Source organism: Oncorhynchus tshawytscha, linkage group LG13 (assembly GCF_018296145.1).
Source record: "Oncorhynchus tshawytscha isolate Ot180627B linkage group LG13, Otsh_v2.0, whole genome shotgun sequence".
NCBI classification, from domain to species: domain Eukaryota; kingdom Metazoa; phylum Chordata; class Actinopteri; order Salmoniformes; family Salmonidae; genus Oncorhynchus; species Oncorhynchus tshawytscha.
In genome coordinates, this window is record NC_056441.1 from 83,335,764 (window position 1) to 83,359,494 (window position 23,731).

Here is a 23,731-nt window from a genome sequence, read left to right on the forward strand (position 1 = left end):
AGAGAGAGAGAAGAGGAGAGAGAGAGAAAGAGAGAGAGAGAGAGAGAGATCAGGTTGAATGGACTGAGTAGAGTGGGCAGAGGCTCATTAGCCTCAGAGGGTGACATTAAACCACACAGACACACACACACACAGACAGACACACAGAGTAGATTGATTGTGGGGGTCAGTTGTCCCCCTAATGAGCTATAGGTGGAGGTCCCCCTAATGAACCATTCCCTCTCTCCCTCACCTCTTCTCTCATGTTCTATCTCTCCTTTGGAATCTGAAATATCTGTCCTCTACGGGCTGCCCTCTCGTATTCCACTCTCCTCTCCTGTTCTATGTACGGGCTGCCCCTCTCGTATTCCACTCTCCTCTCCTGTTCTATGTACGGGCTGCCCTCTTGTATTCCACTCTCCTCTCCTGTTCTATGTACCACTCTCCTCTCCTGGGCTGCCCCTCTCGTATTCCACTCTCCTCTCCTGTTCTATGTACGGGCTGCCCTCTTGTATTCCACTCTCCTCTCCTGTTCTATGTACGGGCTGCCCTCTCGTATTCCACTCTCCTCTCCTGTTCTATGTACGGGCTGCCCCTCTCGTTTTCCACTCTCCTCTCCTGTTCTATGTACGGGCTGCCCTCTCGTATTCCACTCTCCTCTCCTGTTCTATGTACGGGCTGCCCCTCTCGTATTCCACTCTCCTCTCCTGTTCTATGTACGGGCTGCCCCTCTCGTATTCCACTCTCCTCTCCTGTTCTATGTACGGGCTGCCCCTCTCGTATTCCACTCTCCTCTCCTGTTCTATGTACGGGCTGCCCCTCTCGTATTCCACTCTCCTCTCCTGTTCTATGTACGGGCTGCCCCTCTCGTATTCCACTCTCCTCTCTTCCCTTCACTCCTGTTCTATGTACGTTCATGTTGTCTGTATTCACAGTAAATGTGTTCAGTAGATGTTAAATGTGTAAACTTCCTGATCAGTAGATGTTAAATGTGTAAACCTCCCGATCAGTAGATGTTAAATGTGTAAACCTCCTGATCAGTAGATGTTAAATGTGTAAACCTCCCGATCAGTAGATGTTAAATGTGTAAATCTTCTGATCAGTAGATGTTAAATGTGTAAATCTCCTGATCAGTATATGTTAAATGTGTAAATCTTCTGATCAGTAGATGTTAAATGTGTAAACCTCCTGATCAGTAGATGTTAAATGTGTAAACCTCCTGATCAGTAGATGTTAAATGTGTAAACCTCCTGATCAGCAGATGTTAACTGTGTAAACCTCCTGATCAGTAGATGTTAAATGTGTAAACCTCCTGATCAGCAGATGTTAAATGTGTAAACCTCCTGATCAGTAGATGTTTTGTTCAAGGAAGCACAGTGTCAAACTACAGTGCATCCGGAAAGTTTTCAGACCCATTGACTTTTGTCACATTTTGTTACGTTACAGCCTTATTCTAAAATTGATTAATTTTTTCCCCCCCTTATCAATCTACACACAATACCCCGTAATGACATCACAATACCCCGTAATGACATCACAATACCCCGTAATGACATCACAATACCCCCTAATGACAAAGCAAAAGCCGGTTTATAGAAATGTTAGCAAATTTATTGTAAATAAAAATCTTTAATATTACATTTACATAAGTATTCAGACCCTTTACTCAATACTTTGTTGAAGCACCTTTGGCAGCAATTACAGCATCGAGTCTTCTTGGGTATGATACTACAAGCTTGGCACGTCTGTATTTGGTGGAGTTTCTCCCATTCGTCTCTGCAGATCCTCTCAAGCTCTGTCAGGTTGGATGGGGAGCGTTGCTGCACAGCTATTTTCAGGTCTCTCCAGAGATGTTAGATCGGGTTCAAGTCCAGGCTCTGGCTGGGCCACTCCTGTGTTGTCCTGGCTGTGTGCTTAGATTCGTTGTCCTGTTGGAGGGTGAACCTTCACCCCAGTCTGAGGTCCTGAGTACTCTGGAGCAGGTTTTTATCAAGGATCTCTCTGTAGTTTGCTCCGTTCATCTTCCCCTCAATCCTGACTTGTCTCCACGTCCCCGTCGCTTAAAAACATCCCCACAGCATACCTGTATTTGCTTTGTCATTAATTATTGTATTTTTTAATTTAATTTAACCTTCATTTAACCAGGCAAGTCAGTTAAGAACAAATTCTTATTTACAATGATGGCCTAGGAACCGTGGGTTAACTGCCTTGTTCAGGGGCAGAACGACCGATTTTTACCTTGTCAGCTCGGGGATTCGATCCAACGCTCTAACCACTAGGCTACCCTGCCGCCCCGTTATGGGGTATTGTGATGTCATTATGGGGTATTGTGATGTCATTATGAGGTACTGTGTGTAGATTGATGAGGAAAAACATGAATTTAATCATTTTTACAAAAATGCTGTAACGTAACAAAATATGGAAAAAGGGAAGGGGTCTGAATACTTCTCGAATGCACTGTAGATGTATTATAACTGCTGTTTAGTAGTCAGGGGTTCTATATCAACCCACTAAGCTTTGTGCCGTAAGTGTACACACACACACACACACAGACACAGACACACAGACACACAGACACAGACACACAGACACAGACACACACAGACACACAAACACACACACACACACACACACGCACACACGCACACACGCACAGACACACAGACACATACACACACACACACACACACAGACACACAGACACAGACACACAGACACACAGACACAGACACACAGACACGGACACACACAGACACACAAACACACACACACACACACACACGACACACAGACACACAGACACATACATACACACACACACACACACACACAAACACACACACACACACAGACACAGACACACAGACACACACACAGACACACACACACACACACACTAAATAAGCATTAGAGTAGAGGCAGGTGTCAGCGATAGGGCTGTGTAAATGTGCGTGATGGATTGGTCTCATCTGGAGTGTTCCAAACTCAGTTTCAATCCTCCTTTAACAAACTGCTGCTGCTGGTTCCACTTACGACACGAGGAACGAAAGAAAAGTACTGTGGATACCTCAGTAACCCGGGTACTTACTCTCTGAAGAAGGTCTATGAACACAGAAAAAGGGACAGTTATGATATCAAAGTCAAAACCTTTTCAGACTTTCACAGTGAACATGGACACATACACAAGTTTACAAAAACATTATCTCTGATCTCTCTCACATTCTCTCTAATCTCTCTAACATTCTCTCTAATCTCTCTAACATTTTCTCTGATATCTTTAATATTCTCTCTAATCTCTCTAACATTTTCTCTGATATCTTTAATATTCTCTCTAATCTCTCTAACATTTGCTCTGATCTCTCCAACATTCTCTCTTATCTCTCTAACATTCTCCCTAATCTCTTTAACATTCTAACTAATCTCTTTAACATTCTCTCTGATCTCTCTAAAATTGTCTCTGATCTCTCTAACATTCTCTCTAATCTCTTTAACATTCTCTCTGATCTCTTTAACATTCTCTCTAATCTCTTTAACATTCTCGCTGATCTCTCTAACATTCTCTCTAATCTCCCTAACATTCTATCTGATCTCGCTAACATTCTCTTAACATTCTCTCTGATCTCTTTAACATTCTCTCTAATTTCTATAACATTCTCTCTAATCTCTCAAACATTCTCTCTTCTCTCTCTAACATTCTCCCTAATCTCTCAAACATTCTCTCTAATCTCCCTAACATTCTATCTGATCTCGCTAACATTCTCTTTAATATTCTCTCTAATCTCCCTAACATTCTATCTGATCTCGCTAACATTCTCTTTAATATTCTCTCTAATCTCTCTAACATTCTCTCTTCTTGTTCTAACATTCTCTCTAACCATTCTCTATAATCTCTCTAACATTCTCTCTAATCTCGCTGACATTCTCTCTAATCACGTTAACATTATCTCTAATCTCTCTAACATTCTCTCTAATCTCTCTAACATTCTCTCTGATCTCTTTAACATTATCTCTGATCTCTTTAACATTCCCTCTAATTTCTAACAGTCTCTCTGATCTCTTTAACATTCTCTGATCTCTCCAACATTCTCGCTGATCTCTTTAACATTCTATCTGATCTCTTTAACATTCTCTCTGATCTCTTTAACATTCTCTCTGTGTCACACCCTGACCATAGTTTACTTTGTATATTTCTATGTTTTGGTTGGTCAGGGTGTGAGCTGAGTGGACATTCTATGTTTCATGTCTAGTTTGTCTATTTCTATGTCTGGCCTGATATGGTTCTCAATCAGAGGCAGGTGTTAGTCATTGTCTCTGATTGGGAACCATATTTAGGTAGCCTGGGTTTCACTGTGTGTTGGTGGGCGATTGTTCCTGTCTCTGTGTTTTCACCAGATAGGGCTGTTTCGGTTTTCGTTACGTTTCCACATTTGTTGTTTTTTGTAGTTTTTTTGTATTGATTCGTGTTTTACGTTTGTTGATTAAACATGGATCGCAATCTACACGCCGCATTTTGGTCCGACTCTCCTTCACCAAAAGAGAACCGTTACACTCTGATCTCTTTAACATTCTCTCTAATCTCTAACATACTCTCTAATCTCTAACATTGTCTCTAATCTCTTTAACAGTCTCTCTGATATCTCTAACATTCTCTCTAAACTCTCTAACATTCTCTCTTATTGTTCTAACATTCTCCCTAATCGCTTTAACATTTCCCTTAATATCTTTAACATTTGCTCTAATCTCTTTAACATTCCCTCCGATCTCTTTAACATTATCTATGATCTTTATAATATTCTCTCTAATCTCTCTAACATTCTCTCTAACACTCTCTCTAATCTCTCCAACAGTCTCTTTTATCTCTCTAACACTCTCCCTAATCTCTTTAATATTCTCTCTAATATCTTTAACATTCTCCCAAATCTGTCTAACATTATCTCTGACCTCTTTAACATTTCCTATGATATCTCTAACATTCTCTCTAATCGCTTTAACATTTTCTATGATCTCTCAAACATTCTCTCTAACATTCTCTCTAATCTCTTTAACATTCTCTCTAATCTCTTTAACATTCTCTCTAATCTCTCTAACATTCTCTGTTATCTCTCTCACATTATCCCTAATCTCTTTAACATTCTCTCTAATCTCTCTCACATTCTCTCTAATCTCTCTCACATTCTCTCTAATCTCTCTCACATTCTCTCTAATCTCTCTCACATTCTCTCTGATCTCTCACATTCTCTATCTCTAACATTCTATATAATCTCTTTAACATTCTCTCTGATCTCTAACATTCTCTCTGATCTCTAACATTCTCTCTAATCTCTCTCACATTCTCTCTGATCTCTCACATTCTCTATAATCTCTAACATTCTATATAATCTCTTTAACATTTTCTCTGATCTCTAACATTCTCTCTAATCTCTAACATTCTCTGGTAATCAAAAGGCAGAGCGAGGTGCATAGATAGAGATAGATAATGAGAGAGAGACCTACAGATAGGAGAAAGAGAGAGAGAGAGTGTTTTAGCGAGTTAGCAGAGTTTAGACAGAGCTCAGTCTGGGTTGGTACCAGACCCTCAGAAGGCTGTCTGATGAGCCAATAGTACATTAGGTCAGATGGGGTTGAGCATCTTCCAAATGAAGAAATGTTTCAAATTAGACACAGCTCCCTCCTGTCCCAGGTTGAGAGAGATGTTAATGTCAGAGATATTTCACTCCTAGTATGAACTCAGTCATTCCCCTGTAATGCACTCACACATACTGTAATGAGTTTCATTACACTCATATGTAAATACATGCTCATATACATTAGTTAAACGACTTTCATTCTACAGCTTTCTCTCTCTCTCTCTCTCTCTCCTCTCTCTCTCTCTTTCTCTCTCTCTATCTATCCATCCATCTCTCTCTCTTTCTCTCTATCCTTCTCTCTCTCTATCCATCTCTCTCTCTCTCTCTCTCTATCCATCCATCTCTCTCTCTTTCTCTCTATCCTTCTCTCTCTCTATCCATCTCTCTCTCTCTCTCTCTATCCATCCATCTCTCTCTCTCTCTAATGGTAGTACTAAAAGTCCTCATTGTTAATGTTAGCAGCACAGCACACTGATGCTCGTCAGGAATAGAAACCAGGAACACGAAATGGGAACACACACAACACACTAACACACACACACACACACACACACACACACACACACACACACACACACACACACACACACATAGCTTAACAACCTCTTTCTCATCTACAATTCAAATCAGCCCAATATAAATTATTCCAGCACAAATTCTCAATTAATTTTATGCACAGTGTATGAAATGTGGGCTGCACACTGTTCCATGCTAAAACACAGGAGCTAAATTTCCAGGAAGTGGGAGGATAATAGCACGCCTCTGGGCCTGTGTTAGTGTTAGCATTTCAAAATGAGTTACACGGCTAAACAAGCAAGACCTCCACCAGCTAGAGCTGCCTCATCTGTTTACAGCAGGACAACCTATTTGTGTGTGTGTGTGTGTGTGTGTGTGTGTGTGTGTGTGTGTGTGTGTGTGTGTGTGTGTGTGTGTGTGTGTGTGTGTGTGTGTGTGTGTGTGTGTGTGAAGGAGGGGAGATATGAATGCCAGTTATTAATCTATGACACAGCAAATCATATTTGTGGTGGGCTCTATTAACCAGAGAAGCTGAGAGCTAAATTACATCACAAATGTAGATGTCATTTATATGGTAATTAGCTCACCATCTCTCACTCAGACACACACACACAGTACACATACACACACACAGGAACACACACACACAGTATACATACACACACAGGAACACACACACACGCACACACAGTAAAACACATAGACAGGAACACACACACCCACACGAGTACATGCAAATACCTACGGAGACACACACACACACAGTACACATACACACATAAGAACACAGACACACATAAGAACACACACACACACACAGTACACATACACACACACACGTGTACATGCAAATACCTACGGAGACACACACACACACACACCCCTCCTCTTAATGGCAGGTCACAATACACTTTCACTGTGAATGCTTGACATCAGACCCAGTGTTTATTCATGCCCTTCCCTCCATCTCTCCCTAGGAGACAATCTATCACTACTGGTGTTCCTCCTTAGCAATGTGGGGGACGAGGACATCTGTTCAGTTGAATTTCAATACATATTAAATGCTTGGAGTGGTGTCAGAAAAGGACAGTTCATACTGTATGGTGTCTATAGCAACAACATGTTGTTCATACTGTATGGTGTCTATAGCAACAACATGTTGTTCATACTGTATGGTGTCTATAGCAACAACATGTTGTTCATACTGTATGGTGTCTATAGCAACAACATGTTGTTCATACTGTATGGTGTCTATAGCAACAACATGTTGTTCATACTGTATGGTGTCTATAGCAACAACATGTTGTTCATACTGTATGGTGTCTATAGCAACAACATGTTGTTCATACTGTATGGTGTCTATAGCAACAACATGTTGTTCATACTCTATGGTGTCTATAGCAACAACATGTTGTTCATACTGTATGGTGTCTATAGCAACAACATGTTGTTCATACTGTATGGTGTCTATAGCAACAACATGTTGTTCATACTGTATGGTGTCTATAGCAACAACATGTTGTTCATACTGTATGGTGTCTATAGCAACAACATGTTGTTCATACTGTATATGTTGGCAGTCGACACACAAGAATCATTGAGATCAGTGGTTCCCAAACTTGTTATAGTCCCGTACCCCTTCAAACACTCACCCTCCAGCTGTACCCCCTCTAGCACCAGGGTCAGTACACTCTCAAATGTTGTTTTTTGACATCATTGTAAGCCTGCCACACACACTATACATTTATTAAACATAAGAATAGGTGTGAGTTTTTGTCACTTCCCACGAGCCGGGTTGTGACAAAGAGCTCTTATAGGACCAGGGCACAAATAATAATATAATAATAATCAATTATTATTATTTGACCACCTTACAGATAAAACATTATTTGTTCATTGAAAATAGTGAATAACTATTTACAGGTTAATGAAAAGGATGCACATAACTCTGCAATGTTTGGTTGTATTGGGGCGAGTCTCGGTCTTAAATCATTTTCCAAACACAGTCTGTGCCTGTATTTAGTTTTCATGCTAGTGAGGGCCGTGAATCCACTCTCACATAGGTATGTGGTTGCAAAGGGCATCGGTGTCTTAACAGCAGAGATTTGCCAAGGCAGGATACTCTGAGCGCAGCCCCATCCAGAAATCTGGCAGTGGGTTCTGATTAAATAACATTTTCACAAAAACGCTTGTTGCAATTTCGATGAGGCTCTCTTGTTCAGATATCAGTAAGTGGACTGGAGGCAGGGCATGAAAGGGATAACGAATCCAGTTGTTTGTGTCATACATTTTGGGTAAGTACCTGCGTAATTGCACACCCATTAGTTAGACCGTTAGTGGAATTCCCAGGAGAGAGTAACGGTTAATGTGATTGGATGAGTAACGGTTAATGTGATTGGATGTTCATTATTTGACTAGGCTACCTGTATATGACATGGTGTTGTTATGTCGCTGAACACTAGATGGTTTCATTTCATTTTTGGCAGGGAAATGAGGCTAGTCAGGCAATTAAAAAAACTCACCCAAATGTACAGCCCAGTTGGAAAATATAAATGGATGTATCCCCACCCGAGAGCATTGTCCGTACCCTGCGTGTACCCCAGTTAGGGAATACCTGCTTTAGAAGAATGACTAAGTCAAGTCGGCTTGACAGGGCTGGATTATCATCCACATCAGTGTTAGATTGAGGAGGACGGAGAGAATCAGAGGTAGACTGAGGAGGACGGAGAGAACCAGATGTAGACTGAGGAGGATGGAGAGAATCAGAGGTAGACTGAGGAGGATGGAGAAAATCAGAGGTAGACTGAGGAGGATGGAGAGAATCAGAGGTAGACTGAGGAGGACGGAGAGAACCAGATGTAGACTGAGGAGGATGGAGAGAATCAGAGGTAGACTGAGGAGGACGGAGAGAACCAGATGTAGACTGAGGAGGATGGAGAGAATCAGAGGTAGACTGAGGAGGACGGAGAGAACCAGATGTAGACTGAGGAGGACGGAGAGAACCAGAGGTAGACTGAGGAGGACGGAGAGAACCAGAGGTAGACTGAGGAGGACGGAGAGAACCAGAGGTAGACTGAGGAGGACGGAGAGAACCAGATGTAGACTGAGGAGGATGGAGAGAATCAGAGGTAGACTGAGGAGGACGGAGAGAACCAGAGGTAGACTGAGGAGGACGGAGAGAACCAGAGGTAGACTGAGGAGGACGGAGAGAACCAGATGTAGACTGAGGAGGATGGAGAGAATCAGATGTAGACTGAGGAGGATGGAGAGAATCAGAGGTAGACTGAGGAGGACGGAGAGAACCAGATGTAGACTGAGGAGGATGGAGAGAATCAGAGGTAGACTGAGGAGGACGGAGAGAACCAGAGGTAGACTGAGGAGGACGGAGAGAACCAGATGTAGGCTGAGGAGGACGGAGAGAACCAGATGTAGACTGAGGAGGATGGAGAGAATCAGAGGTAGACTGAGGAGGACGGAGAGAACCAGATGTAGACTGAGGAGGATGGAGAGAATCAGAGGTAGACTGAGGAGGACGGAGAGAATCAGAGGTAGACTGAGGAGGATGGAGAGAATCAGAGGTAGACTGAGGAGGACGGAGAGAATCAGAGGTAGACTGAGGAGGACGGAGAGAACCAGAGGTAGACTGAGGAGGATGGAGAGAATCAGAGGTAGACTGAGGAGGACAGAGAGAACCAGAGGTAGACTGAGGAGGATGGAGAGAATCAGAGGTAGACTGAGGAGGACAGAGAGAACCAGAGGTAGACTGAGGAGGATGGAGAGAACCAGAGAGACTGAGGAGGACGGAGAGAATATGTCTGCAGTTCTCCTACAGAAGCTGAGTATTCAGGTTAACATTGTAATTTATACTTTACATGTTATATGGATCTATACCTTCCTACCTCCTTATTAAAAAAATATAGTTCCCTATTACATTTAAATTCATAAACCGGTTAGTATATCTCCTGGATGCTGATTGGCTGAAAGCCATGGTATATCAGATGACATACCACAAGTACGATGCAAAACTAGTTTACTGTTCTATAAATGCTGGTAACCAGTTTCTAATAGCAACAAGGCACCTCAGGTATATACCACGGCTAAGGGCTGTATCCAGACACTCAGAGTTATTGTAACGGTTTTCTAGTGGTGATGAAGGAGAGTCGGACCAAACTGCAGCGTGTCGATTGAGATTCATGCTTAATCAAATAAAGAAACACGAACACTACACAAAACAATAAACGTAATCGAAACCGAAACAGCCTATCTAGTGCAAACTAACCGAGAGTACACATAGGACACTAAGGACAATCACCCACGACAAACTCAAAGAATATGGCTGCCTAAATATGGTTCCCAATCAGAGACAACGATAAGCACCTGCCTCTGATTGAGAACCACTCCAGACAGCCATAGAATTTGCTAGACAACCCACTAAGCTACAATCCCAATACCACCACCAAAACCCCAAGACAAACACACCACAATTACAAAAACCCCATGCCACACCCTGGCCTGACCAAATACATAAAGATAAACACAAAATACTTTGACCAGGGCGTGACAGTTATGTTGTGCATAAGAACAGCATTTAGCCGTGGGACATTGGCCATATAGCACACACCCCTCGGACCTTATTGCTTAAGTATAATATCACATGTTCAAACTGATTAAATGATTGTTGACATTGTAACTATAAACAAATCCCATTCAAAAATATACTTCAAAAAATAAGCTTCGTGCTCATAGCCAATAGGCTGCCTGCCTCAATGCTCTGGCCCAATCAGTGTGTCAGACTTAGACCCACCTGGAACCCATCAACCTCCACAGAGTTTCTATCCACTCTGTGTGGAGCTGTTATAAATGACTACCTCCACAGAGTTTCTATCCACTCTGTGTGGAGCTGTTATAAATGACTACCTCCACAGAGTTTCTATCCACTCTGTGTGGAGCTGTTATAAATGACTACCTCCACAGTGTTTCTATCCACTCTGTGTGGAGCTGTTATAAATGACTACCTCCACAGTGTTTCTATCCACTCTGTGTGGAGCTGTTATAAATGACTACCTCCACAGTGTTTCTATCCACTCTGTGTGGAGCTGTTATAAATGACTACCTCCACAGAGTTTCTATCCACTCTGTGTGGAGCTGTTATAAATGACTACATCCACAGAGTTTCTATCCACTCTGTGTGGAGCTGTTATAAATGACTACATCCACAGAGTTTCTATCCACTCTGTGTGGAGCTGTTATAAATGACTACATCCACAGAGTTTCTATCCACTCTGTGTGGAGCTGTTATAAATGACTACCTCCACAGAGTTTCTATCCACTCTGTGTGGAGCTGTTATAAATGACTACATCCACAGAGTTTCTATCCACTCTGTGTGGAGCTGTTATAAATGACTACATCCACAGAGTTTCTATCCACTCTGTGTGGAGCTGTTATAAATGACTACATCCACAGAGTTTCTATCCACTCTGTGTGGAGCTGTTATAAATGACTACATCCACAGTTTCTATCCACTCTGTGTGGAGCTGTTATAAATGACTACATCCACAGAGTTTCTATCCACTCTGTGTGGAGCTGTTATAAATGACTACATCCACAGAGTTTCTATCCACTCTGTGTGGAGCTGTTATAAATGACTACATCCACAGAGTTTCTATCCACTCTGTGTGGAGCTGTTATAAATGACTACATCCACAGAGTTTCTATCCACTCTGTGTGGAGCTGTTATAAATGACTACATCCACAGAGTTTCTATCCACTCTGTGTGGAACTGTTATAAATGACTACCTCCACAGAGTTTCTATCCACTCTGTGTGGAGCTGTTATAAATGACTAGCTCCACAGAGTTTCTATCCACTCTGTGTGGAGCTGTTATAAATGACTACCACCAGGACTCCTCTACCTGCCTATAGCAGAGGCGGGGCACTTTCAGGTTGAGAGAGGGACGGGAGAGAAAGAGAAAGGGAGTGAAAGAGATGGAGGGAAGAAGAGGGAGAGAGAGAGAGAGAGATGGGAGGTTGAAGAGAGAGAGAGAGAAATGGAGGGAAGAAGAGGGAGATAGTGATGAAGAGGGAGATAGAGAAAGAGAGAGAGATGGGGGGATGAAGAGAGAGAGAGAAATGGAGGGAAGAAGAGGGAGATAGTGATGAAGATGGGGGATGAAGAGAGAGAGAGAAATGGAGGGAAGAAGAGGGAGATAGTGATGAAGAGGGAGATAGAGAAAGAGAGAGACAGGGGGATGAAGAGAGAGAGAGAAATGGAGGGAAGAAGAGGGAGATAGTGATGACGATGGGGGATGAAGAGAGAGAGAAATGGAGGGAAGAAGAGGGAGATAGTGATGAAGATGGGGGATGTAGAGAGAGAGAGAAATGGAGGGAAGAAGAGGGAGATAGTGATGAATATGGGGGATGAAGAGAGAGAGAGAGAAATGGAGGGATGAAGAGGGAGATAGTGAAAAGGAGAGAAATGGAGGGATGAAGAGAGAGATAGTGATGAAGATGGGGGGTGAAGAGAGAGGGAGAAAACAGGAAAAGGGAAAGGGGAACTAGAGAGAAAAACAAGAGGCAGAGAGAAGGTGGACTTGAGAGAGAAAAACAAGAGGCGGAGAGAAGGGAGGATGAAGGGATAGAGAGAAAAACAAGAGGCGGAGAGAAGGGAGGATGAAGGGATAGAGAGAAAACAAGAGGCGGAGAGAAGGGAGGATGAAGGGATAGAGAGAAAAACAAGGGGCAGAGAGAAGGGAGGATGAAGGGATAGAGAGAAAAACAAGAGGCAGAGAGAAGGGGGATTTGAGAGAGAAAAACAAGAGGCAGAGAGAAGGGAGGATGAAGGGATAGAGAGAAAAACAAGAGGCAGAGAGAAGGGAGGATGAAGGGATAGAGAGAAAAACAAGAGGCAGAGAGAAGGGAGGATGAAGGGATAGAGAGAAAAACAAGAGGCAGAGAGAAGGGAGGATGAAGGGATAGAGAGAAAAACCCAGAGGGTGAAAAGAGGAAGCTGAGATCAATCAGCCTCTCCTCCAGTATGACAGCGTAATCACAGCCAGCGCTGTCTTCAGCTGAAGGATGACATTCTCTCTCTCTCCAGTGACACATCTAAACACTGGGCGGCCATCATCCCCTCACTTGTGTTCAGCACTACAATAACCATAGTCACTAAGGATCATATGTGGTTTGAGTTTGTGTTAAGGAAATTAAAAGGGGTGAAAAAATTGCGTCCTTGATAACCGAAATTCTCCTCTCGTTTGGTGGTAACAGGTGCTCTCTAAAGCGACACCAGCACGAGCTCAAATTATAATCAAAACCTCCCGATTGACTGTAATTGCTTTTCTTCCCGATACTTTAGACCACCGTGCGTGCGTGTGTTTGTTTGTTTAACTATCCTTGTGGGTATCAGAAGTCCTCACACGGATAGTAAAACAAGGAAAATGTGCCCATCCCCACAAGGAAAAAGTTTAGGTTTAGGGTTACAATTCGGGTTAGGGTTAGAATTAAGGTTAGAATTAGAATTAAGGTCAGGGTTAGAATTAGAATTAAGGTTAGGTTTAGAATTAAGGTTAGAATTAGAATTAAGGTCAGGGTTAGGTTTAGAATTAAGGTTAGAATTAAGGTCAGGGTTAGGATTAGAATTGAGGTCAGGGTTAGGATTAGAATTAAGGTCAGGGTTAGGATTAGAATTATGGTCAGGGTTAGGATTAGAATTATGGTCAGGGTTAGGATTAGAATTATGGTCAGGGTTAGGATTAGAATTATGGTCAGGGTTAGGATTAGAATTATGGTCAGGGTTACAATTAGGTTTATGGTTAAAATTAGGGTTAGGATTAGAATTAAGGTCAGGGTTAGGATTAGAATTAAGGTTAGGGTTAGGAGTTAAGGTTACATTTAGGTTAGGGTTAGGGGTTTGGGGTTAAGATTAGTCTTAGGGTTAAGGTCAGAGTTAGATTTAGGGTATAGTTAGGGCAAATAGCATTTTGGATGGGAATCAATTACTTGGTCCCCACAAGGATAGCAAAACAAACCTGTGTGTGTGTGTGGACACACACACACAGTCTGGCAGCAGTGTTGATAGAGCGAGTGGAACCGACCCGATGCTCTCATTCTCATCAGAAACACTGCCCTGATGGAGATGGTATTTCTCATCACCCACTGCCTGGCACACACACACAGACACACACACACACAGACACTGCCTGGCACACACACACAGACACACACACACACAGACACACACACACAGACACTGCCTGTGATGGAGTGGGCCTATTCCCGGCCGCTGCCCACAAGAAAGCTGCCAATAGCCCCTTTCTCCAAGGGTAGAATGATAACTTTTCTGTTGAGTACTGTGGTTCACACACACACGCACACACACACACACACACACAGTCCGTAAGTCAGTGATGAAGTTCCAGGAAAGAGAGTTTTTCTCCTCTGCTGGGCGTTGAGAAAGTTAAGGTTGTCTGTTAAAAATGTGCAAAGTGAATGGCCTGAAGGAGAACATTGTCAGGAATTAAACTACACAATGAGTAATAAAGATCATCACACAGTCTCTCTCCAGCAGGTCTTGCTTCAGAGACAACCCAGAAGCATGTATTATAAAAGGCAGTGACTCAACCTACACAACCTTTGACCTTGAGAGTGAACCCTTCACCTTACGTCCTGTTAATGTAGCACTGGAGGGGAGACAGTGAGAACAGGGCTTGAACTATTGACCATCATGCTGCAGGCCAAGCACATTACCACCTGCCCTGTGCCAGTAAGGTCTTGACCCATCAGCAGTGACTATAGTATGCCTACATCAATAAAAATAACATAGGCAATAGGCCCCAGAATAAGCTACATACGTAAGCATAAAGAAAACCTGTACCCAGTCAACACTGCAGTGCCATTACTTGTAGAGTATTTCCCACTGAGAGAGAATCAATAGAAACTGTTCTAATTCCCAGTAGAAAGAGCCATAGTCATTTATCTGTCAGTAAAGCATATGTCCCCAGGCTACCTGACTCTGCCTCAGTGCTGGAACACAACCAGAAAAGAGACGGAGCACACACACTTAAACCTGTAATCTGATTCTGTCAGGTTAGGGGACAGGTTAAGGTGGAACACAGGCCCACACAACAGGATGTAACCACCAATGATTCCGTCAGATTAGGGGACAGGTTAAGGTGGAACACAGGCCCACACAACAGGATGTAACCACTAAGGATTTTTTTTATCAATCCATTTTAGAATAAGGCTGTAACGTAACAAAATGTGGAAAGAGTCAAGGGGTCTGAATACTTTCCGAAGGCACTGGGTCATGAGATCCTAAAAGGTTCTACAGCTGCACCACCGAGAGCATCCTGACCGGTTGCATCACTGCCTGGTACGGCAACAGCTCGGCCTCCGACCGCAAGGCACTTCAGAGGGTAGTGCGTACGGCCCAGTACATCACTGGGGCAAAGCTGCCTGCCATCCAGGACCTCTACACCAGGTGGTGTCAGAGGAAGGCCCTAGCCACCCCAGTCATAGACTGTTATCTCTACTACCGCATGGCAAGCGGTGCAGAAGTGCCAAGTCTAGGACAAAAAGGCTTCTCAACAGTTTTTACCCCCAAGCCATAAGACTCCTGAACAGGTACCCAAATGGCTATTTGCATTGTGCGCCCCCAACCCCTCTTTTACGCTGCTGCTACTCTCTGTTTATCTTATACGCATAGTCACTTTAACTATACATTCATGTACATACTACCTCAATTGGCCCGACCAACCAGTGCTCCCGCACATTGGCTAACTGGGCTATCTGCATTGTGACCCACCACCCGCCAACCCCTCTTTTTACGCTACTGCTACTCTCTGTTCATAATATATGCATAATCATTTTAACGATATCTTCATGTACAGTGGGGAGAACAAGTATTTGATACACTGCCAATTTTGCAGGTTTTCCTACTTACAAAGCATGTAGAGGTCTGTAATTTTGATCATAGGTACACTTCAACTGTGAGAGACGGAATCTAAAATAAAATCCAGAAAATCACATTGTATGATTTTTAAGTAATTAATCTACAATGTAGAAAATAGTAAAAATAAAGAAAAACCCTTGAATGAGCAGGTGTGCCCAAACTTATGACTGGTACTGTACATACATTTGACATATACATTTGACATATACATTTGACATATACATTTGACATATACATTTGACATATACATTTGACATATACATTTCACATATACATTTCACATATACATTTCACATATACATTTCACATATACATTTCACATATACATTTCACATATACATTTCACATATACATTTCACATATACATTTCACATATACATTTCACATATACATTTCACATATACATTTCACATATACATTTCACATATACATTTCACATATACATTTCACATACACATTTCACATACACATTTCACATATACATTTCACATATACATTTCACATACACATTTCACATACACATTTCACATTTCACATACACATTTCACATACACATTTCACATACACATTTCACATACACATTTCACATATACATTTCACATATATTTTTATTTACATTTTACATACACATTTTACACATTTCACACATTTCACATATACATTTTACATACATTTTACATACACATTTCACATACACATTTTACATACACATTTCACATACACATTTCACATATACATTTCACATATACATTTCACATATACATTTCACATATACATTTCACATATACATTTCACATACACATTTTACATACACATTTCACATACACATTTCACATACACATTTTACATACACATTTCACATATACATTTCACATATACATTTCACATATACATTTCACATATACATTTCACATATACATTTCACATATACATTTCACATACACATTTCACATACACATTTCACATACACATTTTACATGTACATTTTGCATACATGGTACTTTTATATAAAGCAGTCACATAACAATAATACATTACCAAACATAAACTCTTTAATCCCACCTCTCATCCACTCTCAGCCCATCCCACCTATCACCATGGACCTCAGCTCTTTAATCCCGCCCCTCAGCTACTCTCAGCCCATCCCACCTATCAACATAGACCTCAGCTCTTTAATCCCGCCCCTCAGCCACTCTCAGCCCATCCCACCTATCACCATAGACCTCAGCTCTTTAATCCCGCCCCTCAGCCACTCTCAGCCCATCCCACCTATCACCATAGACCTCAGCTCTTTAATCCCGCCCCTCAGCCACTCTCAGCCCATCCCACCTATCACCATAGACCTCAGCTCTTTAATCCCGCCCCTCAGCCACTCTCAGCCCATCCTACCTATCACCATAGACCTCAGCTCTCTAATCCCACCCCTCATCCACTCTCAGCCCATCCCACCTATCACCATAGACCTCACTCTTTAATCCCACCCCCTCAGCCACTCTCAGCCCATCCCACCTATCACCATAGACCTCAGCTCTTTAATCCCACCTCTCTCAGCCCATCCAACCTATCACCATAGACCTCAGCTCTTTAATCCCACCTCTCTCAGCCCATCCCACCTATCACCATAGACCCCTCTCGTTTGGTTTCCATGTGCCATATATTTTTCAATTGTTCTGTGATGTTTTACATACATTTTGAACCTTTCTAATCCAATTGCATCCACAGATTGTGAGATAAACATGAAAACCTTTCCTACCTGTATTATTATATTATTTATTGACTGACTATGGCTTTCAAAATCGCCCAACACTGCAATTTGTAAGGTTCATTTTAAGGAAATGTTGTGATTTTTTTTAACCAATCCTGAACCTGTGACCAGAAACAAGCTACATAGGGGCAATACCAGAACAAATGATCTAGTGATTCTGTCTCTTCACAGCAACATCTACAGAGCTGAGATTGTTGTATGCCCCATATATATGGCATTCTGTTGGTGGCATGAGTTTTGTATAATAATTTACATTGAAAAACACAAAAAGTGTGGAATCGTGTTGTTTTCGTGTCAGTTTATAAACCATGTGCCATGGAATCACTACGGTGAAAATCTCTTCCCATTTATTTTTGGAACCTGTATGGCGCAGCTGTGAAGATGTTTGTCCTCAAATGAAACGGGTATATTTTTCTATTTATGCCAGTTCCTTTCAGCCAATTTGTATCTTTAATATATGGCAGGCAAACAAGTTCCCTAACTTCTCCCTTTTCCACCTGCTTCCTCTATTTTTGTGGTCGTGCTGTAATCAGTTTCGGTTGTAAATTTGGGTTGAAAAGACATTCCCATGTATTCTCAATAACTGCATGTGACATAACTCCTCCGTTTCTATTCATAATATCATTCATAAATATAATACCAATTATTTATTTATTTGACCCATAAAGAATGTTTGTTTTTTTAATGAATCAGTATATTTCAGTTTAACCATAACATTTGATGTAATATTTGTTCTATATTTTCAAGGAGGATAAAACTGAAGTTGTAAGCAGCTTTGAATGGCTTGTTAAAAACAGGGGGTGATACTTTAAACAAAATGTCCTTTTCAATTAGTCGGAAGTGAGAAGGTGTGATCCATAGAAAGGCACAACGGATGAGTCTTTCTACTGGAGAACCATTTTGGGTTTAAGGATCATTTATGTATGAGTGAAGCTTTTAGAGAGAGGTTTAAAGCTTTAATATTTAATTCTTTTTAGCCCACCCCCAAAACTCATATTCAGTATATAAATAGGCACGTTTAATTTAGTCTGTAGGAGTATTATTTCTTGATTGATTATATAACTACAGTTAGAAACTTGAGGAAAGAACATGTGCATTAGTCTAGTAGTGACACGTTAGTGATTTAAGATAAGTAGCCTAGTGGTTAGAGAGTTGGACTTGTAACCGAAAGGTTGCTGGATCAATTCCCCAAGACGACGAGGTAAATATCTGTCGTTCTGCCCCTGAACAAGGCAGTTAACCCACTGTTCCTAGGCCATCATTGAAAATAAGAATTTGTTCTTAACTGACTTTCCTAGTTAAATAAAATAAAAAGTGATTCTGAATAGGCAACCAGTAGTAAATGTGTCCATGTTCAATAGTAATTCAAAAAGTTTAATGTAAGAAATGAAAAGGATCAGGAACAACTCAGTAGTGATCAGTACTGACACGACACAGGTAAATGGCAGTAGTGATCAGTACTGACACGACACAGGTAAATGGCAGTAGTGATCAGTACTGACACTACACAGGTAAATGGCAGTAGTGATCAGTACTGACACGACACAGGTAAATGGCAGTAGTGATCAGTACTGACACGACACAGGTAAATGGCAGTAGTGATCAGTACTGACACGACACAGGTAAATGGCAGTAGTGATCAGTACTGACACTACACAGGTAAATGGCAGTAGTGATCAGTACTGACACGACACAGGTAAATGGCAGTAGTGATTAGTACTGACACGACACAGGTAAATGGCAGTAGTGATCAGTACTGAGTAAATGGCAGTAGTGATCAGTACTGCCACGACACAGGTAAATGGCAGTAGTGATCAGTACTGACACTACACAGGTAAATGGCAGTAGTGATCAGTACTGACACGACACAGGTAAATGGCAGTAGTGATCAGTACTGACACGACACAGGTAAATGGCAGTAGTGATCAGTACTGACACTACACAGGTAAATGGCAGTAGTGATACAGTAGAAATATATAGGCATTTGGTTGTAATTCGATAGTGAACACGCCAGAATTGAGTAGGAAATATCAAGTGCTCACAAGTAGTGAAACATCCCAATGTATCACTAATTACTACATAAATCAATACTGGTTTACTACACATCTCAATAGCAATCAAGTAGTAGTAATTTAGTAGTAATGTAGTAGTAATAATGTAGTAATGCAGTAGTAATTTAGTAGTACTGTAGTAGTAATAATGTAGTAATAATGTAGTAGTAATTTAGTAGTACTGTAGTAATAATGTAGTAGTAATTTAGTAGTACTGTAGTAGTATTGTAGTAGTAATGTAGTAGTAATGTAGTAGTACTGTAGTAGTAATTTAGTAGTAATGTAGTAGTAATGTAGTAGTAATTTAGTAGTACTGTAGTAGTAATGTAGTAGTAATGTAGTAGTACTGTAGTAGTACTGTAGTAGTAATGTAGTAGTAATGTAGTAGTAATTTAGTAGTACTTTCTCATGAGGGGAAGCAGAGAGACATAAACACACGTGTCTTGATTGATCAGATTTAATTTGACAGACATTTAAGTTATATTGAAACGTGATAAAGTAGATAACAATATAAATGACGTCTTCACTTGAAGGCTCCAGAGGAACTACCCTTTCTTTGTCTATAGTGGGGGAAAAAACAATGACTGATCAGTTCAAATCTGTCCTGCTAGGTCACACATGTCTGTTCTCTGACATGACTGTCAATCTCCCTCACCTGTCCTTCCTCCCACGCCCCCTGTCGTTGATCCGGTTCTCCCTGCTCCCCTGTTTCCTGGCTCCATGGCTAGGCCTGTCCTCCTCATCCAGAAGCTCTTTAGGGAACAGACTCCGCTGGTCAAAGGCAGCCTTCACCACTGCAGGAGGGCACAGAGAGGGAAGAACATCCTGAAGGTAGTCTGACACAAAACAACAGACCTGTATTATCTCAAAACTGTATATTATCTTAAAACTACTTATTAGTCAAACTTTGTACTGATATTTTTGTATATTCCTTTTCACACCATTAAGGGGCGTACCCTCAGTGTTGGCAGGTAGGGGTGTGAATATTGGGCTGGTTTTGGCGCTATGGTTGAAGTAGCGGTGAGGGTGTATGACGAACTCTGGTCTGGACAGCTCTCTGACAGACTGTACTTCTCCGATACGCAGCCCACTGAACGTACCTACAGAGGGAGTGGAAAACACACTGATGACTGTGGAGAAATATGTATGCGCACACACACACACAAAACACACACACACACACAAAACACACACACACACACAAATCTGACTTCAGATGAGAGGAGAATAGAAGGCATGAGAATACAGGAAGTGAACCCATTATCTGAGTCTGGACTTACCAACATCAGTATTCAATGGTGTCTCCCTATGGCCAGGTCGGCTGTCACTCACCCTCAGGCCCTGCCTCTCCCTGTAGCTTCGCCCCAAAATACTACTCGGAGGAGGACAGTCACCGGGAATACTACACACACACACATCATGCACACACACACACACACATTATGCACACACACATCAGGCACACACACACACATCAGGCGCACACACACACACACACATCATGCACACACACATCAGGCACACACACACACACACATCAGGCACACACACACATCATGCAAACACACACACACACATCATGCAAACACACACACACATCAATGCAGACATTACATGACATCACGGTGAATTACTAAATGAAAGACAGTATGTTATGTGTTGTTGTATGGTGAATTTCTAGTTAGCTACAACCACTCATCTCCCGTGGGTTTTATAGCTGTGTACAGTATGTTCAGTCTATTTGTCTCCCGTGGGTTTTATAGCTGTGTACAGTATGTTCAGTCTATTTGTCTCCCGTGGGTTTTATAGCTGTGTACAGTATGTTCAGTCTATTTGTCTCCCGTGGGTTTTATAGCTGTGTACAGTATGTTCAGTCTATTTGTCTCCCGTGGGTTTTATAGCTGTGTACAGTACAGTCCTTTTCAGGATGGATTACCATCATAAAGTTCAGAATGTCTTGCTGTGACACAGTGGGTTTTATAGCTGTGTACAGTATGTTCCCAGTCTATTTGTCTCCAGGCCTGTGTACAGTATGTTCAGCCTCCTTGTCTCCACGGGTTTTATGCTGTTCTATGTTCCCGCATCTTGGGGGTTTTATAGCTGTGTACTATGTTCAGGGTCTGCACCACTGGGGCTCTGCTGTGACTCTGTCCCCTCTCTAGGCTCTCCTTCTCCCACTGTGGACAGATCCAGGCCCATCCAAACGCCAGTGCTCCTCCTAAAAGTGTGTGTATGTTCAGTGTGGTTGGGGGGTTTTATAGCTGTGTAAACAGTCTTTTTCAAACACACATGTAAAGTTCAGACAGTTTAGTGACACAGGGTTTCACTTCTGATTCCTCAGCTCACACCCCCCAGGCCTACTGCCTACTCAGAGTGATAATCACTGCCTACCATCTTGGGGGTTGATAATCACTGTCTACCAGAGAGATAATCACTCTGCCTACCAGAGGATGATCACTGCCTTGGACAGATGAGGCCCACCAAACGCCAGTGATAATCAAAAGTGTCTGTGAGAGTGATAATCACTGTCTACAAACACACTTGTAATCACTGTTTACCAGAGAGATAATCACTGCCTACCAGACTAGATAATCACTGCCTACCAGAGAGATAATCACTGTCTACCAGAGAGATAATCACTGTCTACCAGAGAGATAATCACTGCCTACCAGAGTGATAATCACTGTCTACCAGAGTGATAATCACTGTCTACCAGAGAGATAATCACTGTCTACCAGAGAGATAATCACTGCCTACCAGAGTGATAATCACTGCCTACCAGAGAGATAATCACTGTCTACCAGAGTGATAATCACTGCCTACCAGAGAGATAATCACTGTCTACCAGAGAGATAATCACTGCCTACCCGAGTGATGCCTACCAGAGTGATAATCACTGTCTACCAGAGAGATAATCACTGTCTACCAGAGTGATATCACTGCCTACCCGAGTGATGCCTACCAGAGTGATAATCACTGTCTACCAGAGAGATAATCACTGTCTACCAGAGTGATAATCACTGTGTACCAGAGAGATAATCACTGCCTACCAGAGTGATAATCACTGTCTACCAGAGTGATAATCACTGTCTACCAGAGTGATAATCACTGTGTACCAGAGAGATAATCACTGCCTACCAGAGTGATAATCACCGTCTACCAGAGTGATAATCACTATCTACCAAAGTGATGCCTACCAGAGTGATAATCACTGCCTACCATGTGATAATCGCTGCCTAGCAGAGTGCATAGGGTTACTGGGTGTGTAAATCAGTGGTGGTCGGTCCAGTTTTAAGGGAGGACAATATTTTTTTTCATGGGCATGGCCTTGTTTCTATTACAGCATGTTGGATGACTCGCATTCATTCATTCACCCAGTTCAATGTAACAGCGATGGGTTTAGGCTGCTACATGATACTCAAATTTTCCCTATACTCATCATACGGTTGATATAACCTAACCAATGAATTAAAGTTCACAACGTCAAGAGACAAATTTGAGGCGACAAACAGTGACATTCAATACCGCCTTGCCTGCATCTAGCTGATATAGGGTGTAATCATTAGTCCAACAGTTTTAAATGAGAGTTTCTATTGGACAAATTCAGGTATGTTAATCCCCGTTTTGTTCCGTTTGTTTCCATTTTAAGAAACATTTTTCAACAGAAATGAATACACCCCTAATCACGCGTAAACACAGTTCACTTTCATATCAGCCACGTTGTATTCCTTCTATGCGCTCTCCTCCTCTCACATTGTCCTTTTGCTTGCAGACTTCAATGCACAAACCGTGCTGTTGAGGATACCGTAGACCATCTTTGCAAAATAGTGTGTTTTAATCAATT

General features: G+C 41.9%; 1 protein-coding gene across 1 annotated transcript in view; it reads right to left on the bottom strand.

Annotated features, from left to right (window-relative positions):
• Positions 1–20,330: 20,330 nt before the first annotated feature.
• LOC112246358 (WD repeat-containing protein 49-like) overlaps positions 20,331–23,731 on the bottom strand; it is a 43,928-nt gene continuing 40,527 nt past the window's right edge. Inside the window, exons 17-20 of the mRNA XM_042294971.1 lie at positions 21,168–21,315; positions 20,829–20,987; positions 20,543–20,681; positions 20,331–20,447 (exon numbers count right to left, since the gene is read on the bottom strand). Of these exons, the coding sequence (XP_042150905.1) occupies positions 20,411–20,447; positions 20,543–20,681; positions 20,829–20,987; positions 21,168–21,315 (483 nt within the window). The 3' untranslated portion in view covers positions 20,331–20,410. The remainder of the gene's footprint in view (positions 20,448–20,542; positions 20,682–20,828; positions 20,988–21,167; positions 21,316–23,731) is intronic.